At 37.8% G+C, this 13,783-nt stretch overlaps 1 protein-coding gene and 1 non-coding gene across 3 annotated transcripts; one reads left to right on the top strand and one right to left on the bottom strand.

The window, feature by feature from the left end:
* Positions 1-789: 789 nt before the first annotated feature.
* On the top strand, positions 790-871 carry trnal-uag (transfer RNA leucine (anticodon UAG)). The gene has a single exon. It is a non-coding gene; the product is annotated as a tRNA-Leu (tRNA).
* Positions 872-9,576: 8,705 nt separating this feature from the next.
* On the bottom strand, positions 9,577-13,254 carry mosmob (modulator of smoothened b). Of its 2 annotated transcripts, none has more exons than XM_067429523.1 (3): positions 12,556-13,254; positions 10,171-10,383; positions 9,577-10,075 (listed from the first exon to the last, which is right to left on the bottom strand). In XM_067429523.1, the coding sequence occupies exons 1-3, from the start codon at positions 12,665-12,667 to the stop codon at positions 9,891-9,893; spliced, it is 510 nt and encodes a 169-aa protein (XP_067285624.1). In that variant the 5' UTR covers positions 12,668-13,254; the 3' UTR covers positions 9,577-9,890. The 2 variants fall into 2 exon arrangements, with proteins under 2 accessions (XP_067285624.1, XP_067285625.1); XM_067429524.1 differs by having other exon boundaries at positions 9,947-10,075; positions 10,175-10,383.
* Positions 13,255-13,783: the final 529 nt, after the last annotated feature.

Here is a 13,783-nt window from a genome sequence, read left to right as displayed (position 1 = left end):
TCAATGGTGAGTTTCCAGACCAAACATCTTGATGTGGGTCTGGCTTGTCAGGCTACTGCGGGGCTGCAGCTGGATACAATTTGCCTAATAGCTGTAGGATATTTTCATTTTTGGGTTAACTATCCCTTTAAGCGTCCACGTTCCAAATCAAATCAAGTAGGCGTACTCTAATTGGCGTACTAGGCAAACGTCGCGTTACTTAATTAATATTAATGAGAGGACTCTTCCCCATAGTAGACTCGTACATTCCCGCGGGGCAGGGCGAGCCTCCACACTGGTGAGGGCTAACTGCACGTAGTCACTGTGTGTAAAAGAACAGATCTGCCCATTCAGCTCGAGTGGTGTGCAAACCGAGCGGATGTTTTCGTGTTGTTGATTTTCATTTTTTTGGCAGTGTCAGCATCGTCCAATGTGATAAACGTTGTTACAAGACTTGTTAAAGAATGAAATTTTCTGAAACGTATGACACCTGCAGTGTAACAATTAAAAATAATCAACGATTTGCCTTTCATTTGTTAAAAGCGAGTCGACAATGCTCCCTGACTAACATCTGTATTAAACAGCATTTGTTATTTGTTAGTCGCTAAGATTTTGAGGTAACTTACGTTACGTATAGGCTAATAATAATTATAGGCTAATAAACATTTTGGGAACGCGTAAGTAGTTCCTAAAATAGTTTTTAAAACAAGCAGCTAATTTAGTATTACCATCATCATTATTATATAGTATGCGCGTGTCATTATTATTAATTAGGCTAATATATGTAATCTGTCTACATTGTAGTCTTGTGGTAGCGTGGCCGAGTGGTCTAAGGCGCTGGATTTAGGCTCCAGTCATTTCGATGGCGTGGGTTCGAATCCCACCGCTGCCAAATCTTTTCCATTTTTGCAATTCTTCCATCCATAAAACCGAAAATCAACATATAATTAATCAGAAAAACAGCTATATTGAAACTGTATATGTAAAGAAATTTGATAAATGGACATCCTGCAATCATTTTTAATATAATACAAAATGTTTCCTAACTTAATGGTATTTATTATTATTATATTATTATTATTATATATTATAGGCATATGTAATATCTAATCTAGGCCTACGCGAAAGGCTGTGAGATTACTAAAATTAAAACATTCACCTCTTGATCTTAAAAATACTGCATTTGGGAGATCCTTTCACTGGCTTTCAGCGCCCTCTGCTGTTGCTGCATGCATGTACGTTTGCCTTTTCAAAAAATGTATCACCTTAAAATGCAAAATGAAGCATATAAAACAGTTTATAATTATTAATGCTAATCCTATTTATTTCCATCGCAGTGCCTCTGGCATCACAGACAATATCAATAGTAAAACTGTAGCAAATTACAACGAATAAAAATAAAAAGAGTCAGGCTTTTTTTCCCTCAGGGGAGATTTAAGAAAATGTTTGTATTTCTCTGATCTACAATGTGCATTTTTTACGTTTGAAGGCCAAAAAAGTTATGAGAAATAGCTTTAAGACCAAGTCAGTGGGCAGTAACGTTAGATTATTTGTCAACTCCTGCTCTCTCTATCTCCATTATAGGCTATCTCCATCACTCTTTCTCTACACTAATACAAGTTGCTAATACAAAATAATTTAATCAAGGCTACTAACGCTAGTTAATTTTTGTATTTATTAAATCATAATAGGCTAGATACACATACATTATAAATATTTTGCCTCAGGCTATATGAAGAAAACAGATTTGTTATTGTCTTTTGTCCTCTCACATATGGCAGTTGCTAACTATTAAATCATGTTGGCTAAATTATATAGGCCTTTAAATTCAAAATGGCGAAATTAGACGAAGGTTAATTAGTTTGCCTGATCATTTTTTTGTCGGAATTAACATTTCAATCCTAAAACAGCTGCCGACTATCAAATGTTTAGTTTAGCTACTTACTTCATATCTTGCACTTAATGGCGGTTTAACCACACAGATTTTAACTGAAGCATTGCGTTGGAATTCGAGCTCAGCATCTTCAGTCAACATAAAGCCCGCCTACTTTGATTTGATTGGTAATCTTAATAATTGACAGACAGCAGGCAGCTCAGATGAGAAGATATTGTGCTGTGCAACTTTAATGCAATAAAGCAGTGTAATTAATATACTATTTTAGGCTATATTAGGAAGTTATTTCACAACGATTTTTTTAGCCTACACATCGGAAAAATATGAGGTCCGGATTCAAATTATTGGCCATAATTACTTAAAAACATGTTTATAAAAAAATTAAAAATTCACCAAAAATACTGACTTAAATTCTGGACCTTTGGAAGTAAGGGGTGGTTTGTTCGAACAGACTTGATTGGCTGAGTACCACCACGTGGGATGGCTACACTACCATAAAAAACTACAAAAGCTGCTCCGGTTAAAATAGCAGTGCTCTGTCATGTTACAAGCTTAACACAGCTCCAGCTCAGAGCCTAACTCCACCCACTGGCAATATTCTGTTTTGGCTGTAGGTCCCGGTCTGTATGGAACGGCTTCTGGGTCCCAACCTGGACCGTGGTCTGACTGTTAGTGACCTATGCTTTACATGATTCTCCCGTCGTCTCAAAACGTGTGAAACTGATGAGTAAACACGCAATTACATGTTTACAATTAGTTTATGGGTTTACACGTTTACACAAGTCAAAGCCCAAATTTTACTTCTGTATCGAGTGTACGCCGTAGCCAGTGTTTGACAAAGTTACTTAGTAAAGTAATGTATTACAATAACGCATTACTCCTTTAAAAAGTAAATAATTACATTACTTAGGTACTTTTTAAGAAAAGTAATGCGTTATGTTACTTTTGCGTTACTTTTTCCTCACTTGGGCTTGGCTTGTTTTTGTTGTTGTTTTTTTCAGTTCTGTAAATGTAAAGAGAGACCCTTTCACACCAAAGTTTAAATAATAAGCCTCAAGCTGAGGTAAAAATGCAAATTCACCCATGTACAGTAGAGGGCGCAGCTCAAACAAACCTTTCAGCTGTGCTGCCATTCTGGATAACGAAAGAATAGGACGACTCTTAGCCTGACAAGCCAGACCAAGCCTGCAGTCTCCCTGTCAGATACTGAAGCTTTCGCGCCTCGATCGCCCCCCGGTGACCGGTTCCAGTATAGCCACCCCTCTGTGTTTTCTAATGGACACGAGGCAAACTAAACAATAAAATTACACTTCAAATATTTTTTCCCCAAAGTTAGTTTATGTCATTGAAGGCATTTATCATCACGATGATTTCATTTCAAGTGTTCGTTTTTAAAATAAGTTTAGTTTTAGTTAGTTATCTGATGCTTTAAAAACAGGGGGTGTGACATCATGATTGACAGCTGAGACTGACGGCTTCTCTGAGTGAAGTTGTCACTGAGGCACTAACGGACTTTTTTCTGAATTTTTAGAAGCAGATTGGAGCTACATTTCCATAACTGTTTATTTCACACCAACATAATTATTTGTTCTGCATCTGCGAGAGTGTGGGCGGGCTTTTGATATCGCGACTGTACTTCCTGCTCTACTTCCTGCGCTCTACTGCGCAACTCAGGTCCCGAAATCGCTACTGCGCAGACTCGGTCCCAAGATGTCAGCGCCGTGCACCCCCGCCTGAAAGCTTCAAATATGGCAAGCGGAAACGGATGATGTTGAGTCGTCCATATTTTTTACGGTCTATGAGCCAGACCAACATCAAGATAAATGAGATCTGAAAACTCACCATTGACAGGGCTCAATCCGAGGGGCGGGATAAACGGTTGTCTTTCAAACTCCCTCTGCACGCGATAGGATAGCGCTACAACCAACCAGAGCAATGAAGGTGAAACAGAGATCGTTGATAGATTAAACATTCGCCCTATCCGGTCAGCAAAACTCTGAACACATCTTCCCTTTTTAAGAATGACTTCAGTGCCGTTCTTTGTTCTTTTTCTCCGAGAAAAGCTTAATTCCAAGTCTTCCAGAGTCGCGGTCAAAGCTGATTCGAAAGACCGCCGTAACCGTTCTCCAGTTTCTGTGTTTACTAGAAGCACGCAAATGCAATTCGGCTGTCGTCATTATGGCCCCGCCCACCGACTCTATACACGATGTGATTGCCTCGGCAAGAGTTCGGGGATTACACCTCAGAAGTAGTCTGGCAGATTAGATTTGCTGCCGCTAGGATGCGTCTAGATTTCTAGGCTAGACGACTATTACTTCCCCAATAAAAACCTAAGAATCTGAAGCAATTTTTGCTTGTAGTTTAACTGAATCATCGAAGGTCTGCAGCAAGACATTGGTCAATAAAGTGAGATTAAATGCATACAAGTATTTGTTTTATTTAATATTTAAATACTGGTGGTTTGCAAAATATTCTGATTTTGCATGTGCATTCTTGTACTTTTTTTTGTAAAAGTGAGATCAGTAGATGCTCATATTTTGTCTACAACTTCAACATGTTCATACACAACACCTCTGCACTTACTCTTGATTTTTCTCAACATAGGGACAAGAGAGCTGTCAATCAAATAAATGTGAAAACTTGCATTACTTTTGTGAAAAAGTAACAGATATTTTGTTGTACAATTTAAAAGTAATGCATTACCTTACTAGTTACTTGAAAAAGTAATCTGATTATGTAACTCAAGTAACTTGTAATACATTTCAAACCCCCAACACTGGCCATAGCTATGTCTTAGGCTGAGTGTAGCACGCATAGCCTACGATGTACCCTGCACCTCTCCAAAAATGTAACAATGAGTCAATTTTACATGGACTGCAAGCGCTGTGACTGGTCTCCCAGAACCCCTCCCTCAGGGAACACATGCTCCCTCTGCAGACTGTAAAATAAATATGGAAGTAGCATCTGTGATGTCACCCATAGGACACTCGAGCTGAATGATAAAATCGTTTAAATATGAAAGTAGGTGGTGCTAAAGCTCTATAGTCCAGTAATTACGTGTAAACATGTCATTCACGTGACAATACGTAATAACTGTTAACTGTGTGTTCACACGGCCAGCGGCGAGAAAGTCATAAAACCAAAGTTTACAGGCCTGCATTATGTGGATTTCTCCGGATCTGGACGCCGCCAGCCCCCATTGAAAATGAATGAACGCCACCAGCAGTGTGAACGCACAGTAAACAGTTATTATGTATTGTCGCGTGAATGACATGTTTACACATAATTACTGGACTATAGAGCTTTAGCACCACTCCTGGTGCAGTGCTCTTGTTAAAACAGAACTAACATATAAGGTTTGTAAAAAAGTTTGGGGGGTTGGGGGGGGGGGGGTAATATAATTAGCTATATTGATATTTTGTTTCTGTGATTCATCTTAATTAATTGCTATTAAAACATATATATAATATGTATATTAGCTCCAAATTAATGTAGAAACAACATAAAAATGTGTTTATTGGAACCTTTTTATCTTTTTAGGCCAGGATCACTGATAGTAATACAGCTTCTGATGTCTCTATGAAATAATATTTAATTCACACTTAAATGAAATAACACACTAACATTTATTAAGCTTCAAAAAATATTACTTTTAATTTAAGTGAATAAAAAAAATCCTCACATTTCATTTGTACCAGTGCGTTTCAAGACGCTAACAAGTAGAAAAAATACATGTTATCAGTTTGCACTACATACATTATGCATTATATATAGATTAATCCTTATTAAAGGTACTAAAGTTATTTAGTCAAGAGCAGAGCATATTTAGTGAGCAATTACCTTGGTTCTTTACATTGTCATTATAAGTGGTTACTGTCACTTTAAAAGATCTTCCGCTGTCGCACATGATGCGTAGCCTATCTCACACACATCTCATTTCCTCACACCTCTTTAAACTCATTTAAGATGTTATTTAACTTTTTAAGGCTGCTCTTACGAAGAAACTTAACAAAACTGGTATATTGGCATAATTGTGTGTGTTATTGTTTGTTAAAGCGCGAAATAGAACTTGAATCTGGGCGTTGTGTGAGTTTTTCATACAGCACATTCTCTTTGTCTTGTCGCTCTTAAATGATTTAAAAGCATTTGCATGAATAAACTCGTGATCATATAATGTAACAGTCAGGGGATTACAGAAATTAAATATTTACCAGTGGAGTCTTCTCTCGTTTCTACCATGGTTTCTACTAATGATGCTTGATTCAGCTTCCCACGCCCTGCGCAGATATCCACAGCGCAACTAGGTTGCCAGGTCGAGGCCACAAAGGGTTTGAAATTTGTGCAATGTGTCAATTGTATGAGTTGCCGTTTCATACAAGATCTGGCAATTGAACAACCTTGGAATAACACATTTGTGATTATTCAAAGAACGAGGTTTGGGCCATACAAATTACGGGAGATTTCCAGGAGGAATTACAAAACGGGAGGGGGCGGGGATGGGTTTAAAATACGGGAGACTCCCAGCAAAAACGGGAGTGTTGACAGGTATGGCGCTTACCTCAGCTCTTCACTCCTGATGAATGTAATCTGACTCCTGCTGCGTTTGTGTCGTGACACTCGCTCTCACATTATGCACACAATGCTCACTCACATTATATTGAACAGACATGTTCAGTTTTTAAAGGTCCCATGGCATGACATTTTTATTTTATGAGGTTTTCAACATTAATATGAGTTCCGCTATCCTGAATGTTGTCCCTAAGTTGCTAGAAATTTTGATCAGTATAAAACGAGTTCAGGCTGTCTTTCTCTGCCTTTGAAAAAATGAGAGCTCAGATGAGCTGATCTAGAATTGTCCTGTTATGACGTCATACCAGGAAAGGTTACCGCCCCTTCCTCTGCTTTGCCCGCCCAGAGAATTAGTAGAAAAAGGAGTCAGTTTATCAGTGGATGTCAGCAGCACAGGCTTTACCATACGGATTCAACAGCACCGCCACAAACAGTGAGTAACAGTGTTCATTAATGCCTGATCTGGGATCAGTGAGTTCTGCTATGTAGCTAATCATTCAAGTTCACTCAGACTTTCTTTCTAAATCGTTTAATACTGTCAGTCCTGCAGCTGCCCGTCTTGATGCATCAGTGAATCAAGCCAGTGACTAAAACCATCAATGTCACATCATTTCTGTTAGCAGCATGAAACAAATATGTTATTTAAATGATTAAACTACAGAGAACATTCAAGGAATACTCTTTATAATGTTCGGATTGGTCAATCACCCGTTTGAATGATGCTGCTCATTATGCTCAACTGAAGCTCTTACTGTATTCATGTAGATGTCCTGTTTGTTGTTAGCTGTGGTGAAAGCATTTTGTGAGAGAAATAACATTGCAAAGTTCACTCGTTTTTATTCAGAGCTCTCAGATACAAACAAAATAAACTTGCGCTCTCAAAAACTCGGTACAATAACACTTCCTCAGCAATCTTTCCCCAGCTCCGTTTCTCTCTCTCTCTCTCTCTCTCTCTCTCTCTCTCGACTGGCGCTGCTCTGCTCGCGAGTCGCGCCTAACTAAACCACGCCCCTATCCGCACGTTATCTAATTTAATGGCAAAGATGTCAGCTAATCACAACAGTGGGTGTTTTCACTGCAGACTCACAGAAGACACGCCCCTTGAAACAGAGCATTCTAAACTGAGGGCTAATATCAGTAAAGAAAAAATGCCTTTTATTTATAAATAAGTACACCCCAGGAGACATTATAAAACAATAAAACAACCCATGCCATGGGACCTTTAATTGTAATGTCTGTTATCTAACTGAACTAAATGGTTTTATTATTATGAAAATGAATACAACAGTAGCACCTACTGTTGTATTCATTTTCATAATAATAAAAAAGTGATGAAAGTGATCCAGTAGCTGTGAATTTGGGAGTGGGTTCGCAAAGCAAGTGCATTCTGGGAGTTGTTGTTTTTCATCCACATGAGCGAAAAATATTTTTTTGGGCTTTTCTCAGTCTAAAAGGCACCCAAATGACCCAGTTTAAATACACATTAATTTTCCCAGTGCTGAAGTAGCACTTTAATGTGTAGATAAAAAAGATTTCAAGCTTACCCGCTGAAGATATTACTAGCTACAATCATGATGTACCTCTTTGAAATTAATTCCTGCACAGCACAACCATAATGAGCTACATATGGCAATTTCTGTAAAAAAAAAAAAAAAAGAAAGAAAAAAAATACCTTTGAGAGGCTTTGAGAGGTAAAAAAAAAAAAACGGCATTACCGCATGGCCTGTAAGATTTCAAATCCTTCAATTCTCTCCATCTCCGAATGCTAAGCCAGTTTTGATTTTTGTTTCATTACAAGCTCTGCCACAATCTCTTTTTGCCAGCAGACGCTCCTCTATTCTGCTTCTTCTTCTTTTTTTTCTTTCTTTTTTTCTGTGATTCCCCAGAGGTTCAATATTTAGCATGCTTCATGTCAACTTTTCTCACTTTTTGTGAAAACTAACCTATGCCAATCATTCCCACACCATAAACGTGTCAAAGTAGCCAGAACAACATTATGAAGGGGTGTATAGTATTTCTATTGTAGCCTAGAAATCTAGACGCACCCTAGCGGCAGCAAATCTAAACTGCCATCAGTGTCATCTAGCATCTCTCAATACACTTCAGAGCTGTAAAAGCCAAACTCTGGTCGGGCCAATCACATCGTGTATAGAGTCGGTGGGCGGGGCTTAACATAACGACAGCCGAGTTGCGCTTGCGTGCTTCTAGTAAACACAGAAACTGGCAAACGGCAGCCTTTCGAATCAGCTTTGACTGCGACTCTGGAAGACTTGGAGTTAAGCTTTTCTCTGAGAAAAGAAAAAAGAACGGCATTGAAGTCATTCTTAAAAAGGGAAGATGTGTTTTGCCGTCCGGATACGGCGAAAGTTTAATCTGTGAACGAGCTCTGCTTCACCTTCGTTACTCTGGTTGGTTGTAGCGCTATCCTATTGCATGCACGGCGTGCAGAGGGAGTTTGAAAGACAACCGTTTATCCCGCTGTCAATGGTGAGTTTCTAGACCAAACATCTTGATGTGGGTTTGGCTTGTCAGGCTAGTATTTACACAATTTCCTGTGAAAACCATCCCCATCTAGAAAATATAAACACTTTTAATAGGCTTATCATGTTGAATCAGAGTCAGACAAACACCTGTTTTAGAATAAGTATTGATAATGTATTTTCTTATTAAAAGGTGCCCTGTGTTAACTTTAGCGGCATCTAACTGTGAGGTTGGGAATTACAACTGCCCACCACTCACCCCTGCCTTTCGAAGCACATAGAGAAGCTACGGTGGCTGACACGGGACAAAGATGTCGTCATCTGAGACAGCAGAGTGTCTAGCGCTCTGTAGAGAAGTTTGTCCGTTTAGGGCTACTGTAGAAACATGACAGCGCAAAATGGTAACTTAACTGTAAGGGGAAAAATGGCACATTCTTAGGTAATAAAAACATAACGGTTCATTATGTAAGGTCTTTATACATCCCTGAAAACATAGTTATGTATATTATATTGAATTTCTATCAATAGATCCTCATAAAAACTACACATTGCACCTTTACATTTTGTTACATAGTGTACATTTAAATTAAACATTATAAATTTAAGTATAAAGTAATATATATCATTCAATTTTATAAATAATTACAACTCAAATCAATGTTTCATGTTCATTTATTCATTTGGTGAGTAGCCATGTCATAAGCAGGATAATGTACAGTCAGCTGGTCATCATAACAAAATAAACCCCCACAGGGTGATACAAGGATGATTTCTTTAGTGTTGATGACTGTACATTATCGTAAACTTTGACCACAGATTAATTTTAATAAAATTAAAAGTTGAAAAGGCCCTTTGTGTCAATATGTAATCCATTAGAATTTGTTTGTCATCAGTTGATCCACACTGGCAAGGAAAAAGTCAAGTAGTTCATATATATAGCATTCAAAAAAAATCTTACAACCAGATTGTCAGCCAGGCAGACAGACTTTACCAGCAAAAAGTAGTCCAACTATTGTGAAAAATATTGATAAAACAAAAAGTACATATGAGGACCCAACGACAGTATTATTGGGTAATTTGTAAGGTTGTCCTCCGACTTGATTGATGTAAAATCCAACTGGAAATATGAGGGCAGCCATGCAGAAGAGGATCACTATGAAAAGCAAACAAAATCACATAAGGTTATTAAAACCAATCAACAGATTTGGATTATTTTGTGCATATCATATATCCCTTTAGGTAACCTACTTGCCATGAAAGCAATCCAGCGGGCATACTTTGTTGCCTCTCGCCGCCAGTGTGAGATCACAAGCAGGGCACATGTGATAGAGAGCGAGATGATGCCCAAGATAATGAAGAACAGGGTAGTGACCCATTCTGGAGGAAGGCTTGGGGAGATACATACCCTGGTCCGACCATGGATGGTCTGGCATTGCTTGACTAGACCCACAGTAAGAGCTCCTACATGCAAAACACATGAAAATTTCACGACTCTATAGAGTAAAACAAGTCTTCGTTCAACATCACATAAAACCACTAATAGAACAATGAAATAAGGGTGAGTAAATGTCATGTTCTTTTAAGTGTGTAACTTGTAGTGGCATCTAGGGGTGAGGTTGCGAATTGCAACCGCCCACCGTTCACTTCTCCCTTTTGAAGCATTTATAGAAGTTACGGTGGCCGACACAGGACAAACCTTTCATCATCTGAGACAGCAGAGAATAGCTAGTGCTATGTTGAGCAATTTATCCGTTTAGGGCAGGAGTAGGGAACGTTGATCCTGGAGAGCCACTGCCCTGCAGAGTTTAGATCTAACCCTAATATACACCTGAACTACTGAGAGATTTACAAACACTCCACATTCCTCAAAATCCTGATGCATCATATTTGATACTCACATTTTAACATGTATTTTGATGTTTGGATAATAAAGTAAACCCAAGTTGTGTTCATCTTGAAATATTACTAACAATATAAAAGTTAATCTTACATTTACTTGATAAAAACTCTGTAAAGATTTCATAAAAACGACACATGGACATTTTTACAATTATACTAAAAGGGATTGTACTTGCTAAAAAGTTAGCATGTAGCAGATTGAGTACAATATATATTTTTTAGTTTTGATTAACTTAGAGGCAAATGCAAATTTGCACATAAACTATAATACAGTAGGCTTTAAAGTATTTGAGCTAGATAAAAGACAAATGTAAAAATCTAATGTCATTAGGTCTGTTGGACACAAACTCTTCAAAAAATGTGAGTAATTGGTTGAAAAACTGCCAAATCCAGCTTTGCCGTGGGAAACTCCATTTAAAGTCATTGCACAGGATATCCTGTTCTTTCCCTACACATCTTTAGGGTGAGCCCATAAGTAACAGTAATGATTTTATCTCATGTTTACCCCCTTGTCACAAATCTACCATCAGCTTTGTTAACGTAGAGCACGCTGCACACGTCTTCACAATTTTGTGTATGTCTCATTTGCTATCTTTGGTAGCGCTATCGTTTGTGGCAGTTTTTTCAGTTTACAGCACTTTGCTGATATTTACCTATATAGCTAATGAATCAGAAGTCTTGCACATTCACAGAAATGAGCTTATTTCCACATTCCAAAATAAAGTGTATATAGCATCATCATACAAAAAAATAATGAAAATGTTGTGGACAGACAGACAGACAGACAGACAGACAGACAGACAGACAGACAGACAGACAGATAGATAGATAGATAGATAGATAGATAGATAGATAGATAGATAGATAGATAGATAGATAGATAGATAGATAGATAGATAGATAGATAGATAGATAGATAGATAGATAGATAGATAGATAGATAGATGGATTCAGTGAACATTGTACATTTTGTTCTCCATCTCTTTGGGACAAAATTATCTAATAACGTCTGGTGAACAGCTGTTTTGTGGCACATATTTGTCTAGGACAATATCTTCATGATAATTTGTGAAATTTAAAATAAAAAAGCTGTTCATCAACAAAACTAATGTCCGCAGACCCTGCTGGGGCCTATACTGTGTTAAAAGTCTGAAAGTTGAATGTATATTTCAGTCATATTTGAGATTTAAAGCGGAGTGGAAACCATGAGGGTCCGTTGTAAGACCATTTGCAGGAACTACATTCTATTAATATTATTCCCACGTTTGCATAACAGAACAATTTTCCAACTAATTAACTGCTGAGTAGATCTCATCTCTGTGGAAGACAATTCCCAACAGACTTCATTAATACAGCAACAAACACACTGAGTAATCAACAACACATTTCCCTTAAAAGCCTTCTTCTGCACATCTCACTAATGCAAAACATTTAATCACTGGCTTTTATCAGCTAATGCCAGATGATTTATATATTTATTATTTATATGTTCTACCCATAAATGGTTGTGTTGAGAAAGGATAACTACAGGATGTCCAACTACAGGGAAATAGCTTGTTTACTGCATAAATAAATATATTACAGCCAGATAAACTGTTTTATATTGATTAAATTACTGACAGACACAATGCTCTTTATCCTCAATAACAGCTATAAAAAATGCACACATGCAGATACACTTGTGCTCTACCTTAAGAGTTACCATGGTATTTGACTGAACGTTAAGTTTCCTACCCTCTTGGCCGCCTGTGTTGATCCAATCTGGATTTGCAATGCTTGCAATTGCAAAGATATCTGCTGCGAGAAAGAGACATCCTGAAATAATGGTGAGTTTATCCATTTTCATACTTCAGTCAGTGAACTACATGAGTTAAGGTCTGTTTGGGATTGTATGAGATAGAAGCAACTTTCACTCCCTCTTTTCAGAGGGAACCTCATGGAAATGCTCTCGGTTTATCACAGTAAGACAGCATCTGAATGTCAGTTGAGGGATTATGATGCAAACAGCAGTAGTACGGCATTTAAACTGCACATCATCCCATTATGAAGTATCACCCCTCACGTACTCCAGTGCTCACTACTAACCAACAGCCAGTACTCGAGCATCGCTGTGTGGAAAATCAGAAGTATTCCGATGTTACATCCGTGCTGGGTCTTCCCTCTTGGTTTATGGATATCACTGAAAATGGAAAAAGATTCCACAGCGCAGGAGTGTATTGTCGCATCAGTATCGGATATGCTGGCATATGTCGTGCATTACCGACAACTGCAGATCTCCTTCTTGTCTTCTATTCTTCCGCGTTTCCGTTTAAACTAATATACCGTAAAACAGCGTCCGCGAAGCTTTCAAAACAAAACCCTGCTCGCGAGATGTTTTCCCTTTGTAAGGAATAACGGAGGGGGCAGGAGAACATGACGCAACACATGACGTCACCGGCCTGATTTTGACAGTTGTGTACTCTCATTGGAAATGAAAATGAACAAAATATGTTTCTTCTAATATTTGCTTGAATGTGTAAAAAGCAATTCCATTTTGTCTGTTACGAGGTTGAGAATAAAAGGTGTTTACATCTGGAGATATATAATAATAATAATAATAATAATAAAAGGTATTTAATGCCTGAGGTAGTGAAAATATGATTTGTTGGAAGTTTGATATGTGCCTAATGATGTAGGGTATATAGAAAATTATTTGTATGTAGCTGAAATATTATAGAATCCCAGGAATTACTCTTATAAATATATAAACTCAGCAAAGTATGCTCAGCAATTATGTGAAATAAGCTTTACATATCTTTATTGGAAAAGGTTTAAACAATGTTTTTTTATATACTCATTCAATAAACATTAAAAAAAGTATTGCACCCGTGGAACAAAATTTTACAGGTGACAACAATTAGTCACAGCTCCAATAACTTGTCTAAGGATATTAAAGAGACATTTCTACTGACTGAATAACACC

Source organism: Pseudorasbora parva, chromosome 21 (genome assembly GCF_024679245.1).
Source record: "Pseudorasbora parva isolate DD20220531a chromosome 21, ASM2467924v1, whole genome shotgun sequence".
Lineage (NCBI taxonomy): Eukaryota > Metazoa > Chordata > Actinopteri > Cypriniformes > Gobionidae > Pseudorasbora > Pseudorasbora parva.
Note: the sequence above shows the minus strand (reverse complement) of the source record. Positions and strands in the feature narration are given on the sequence as shown.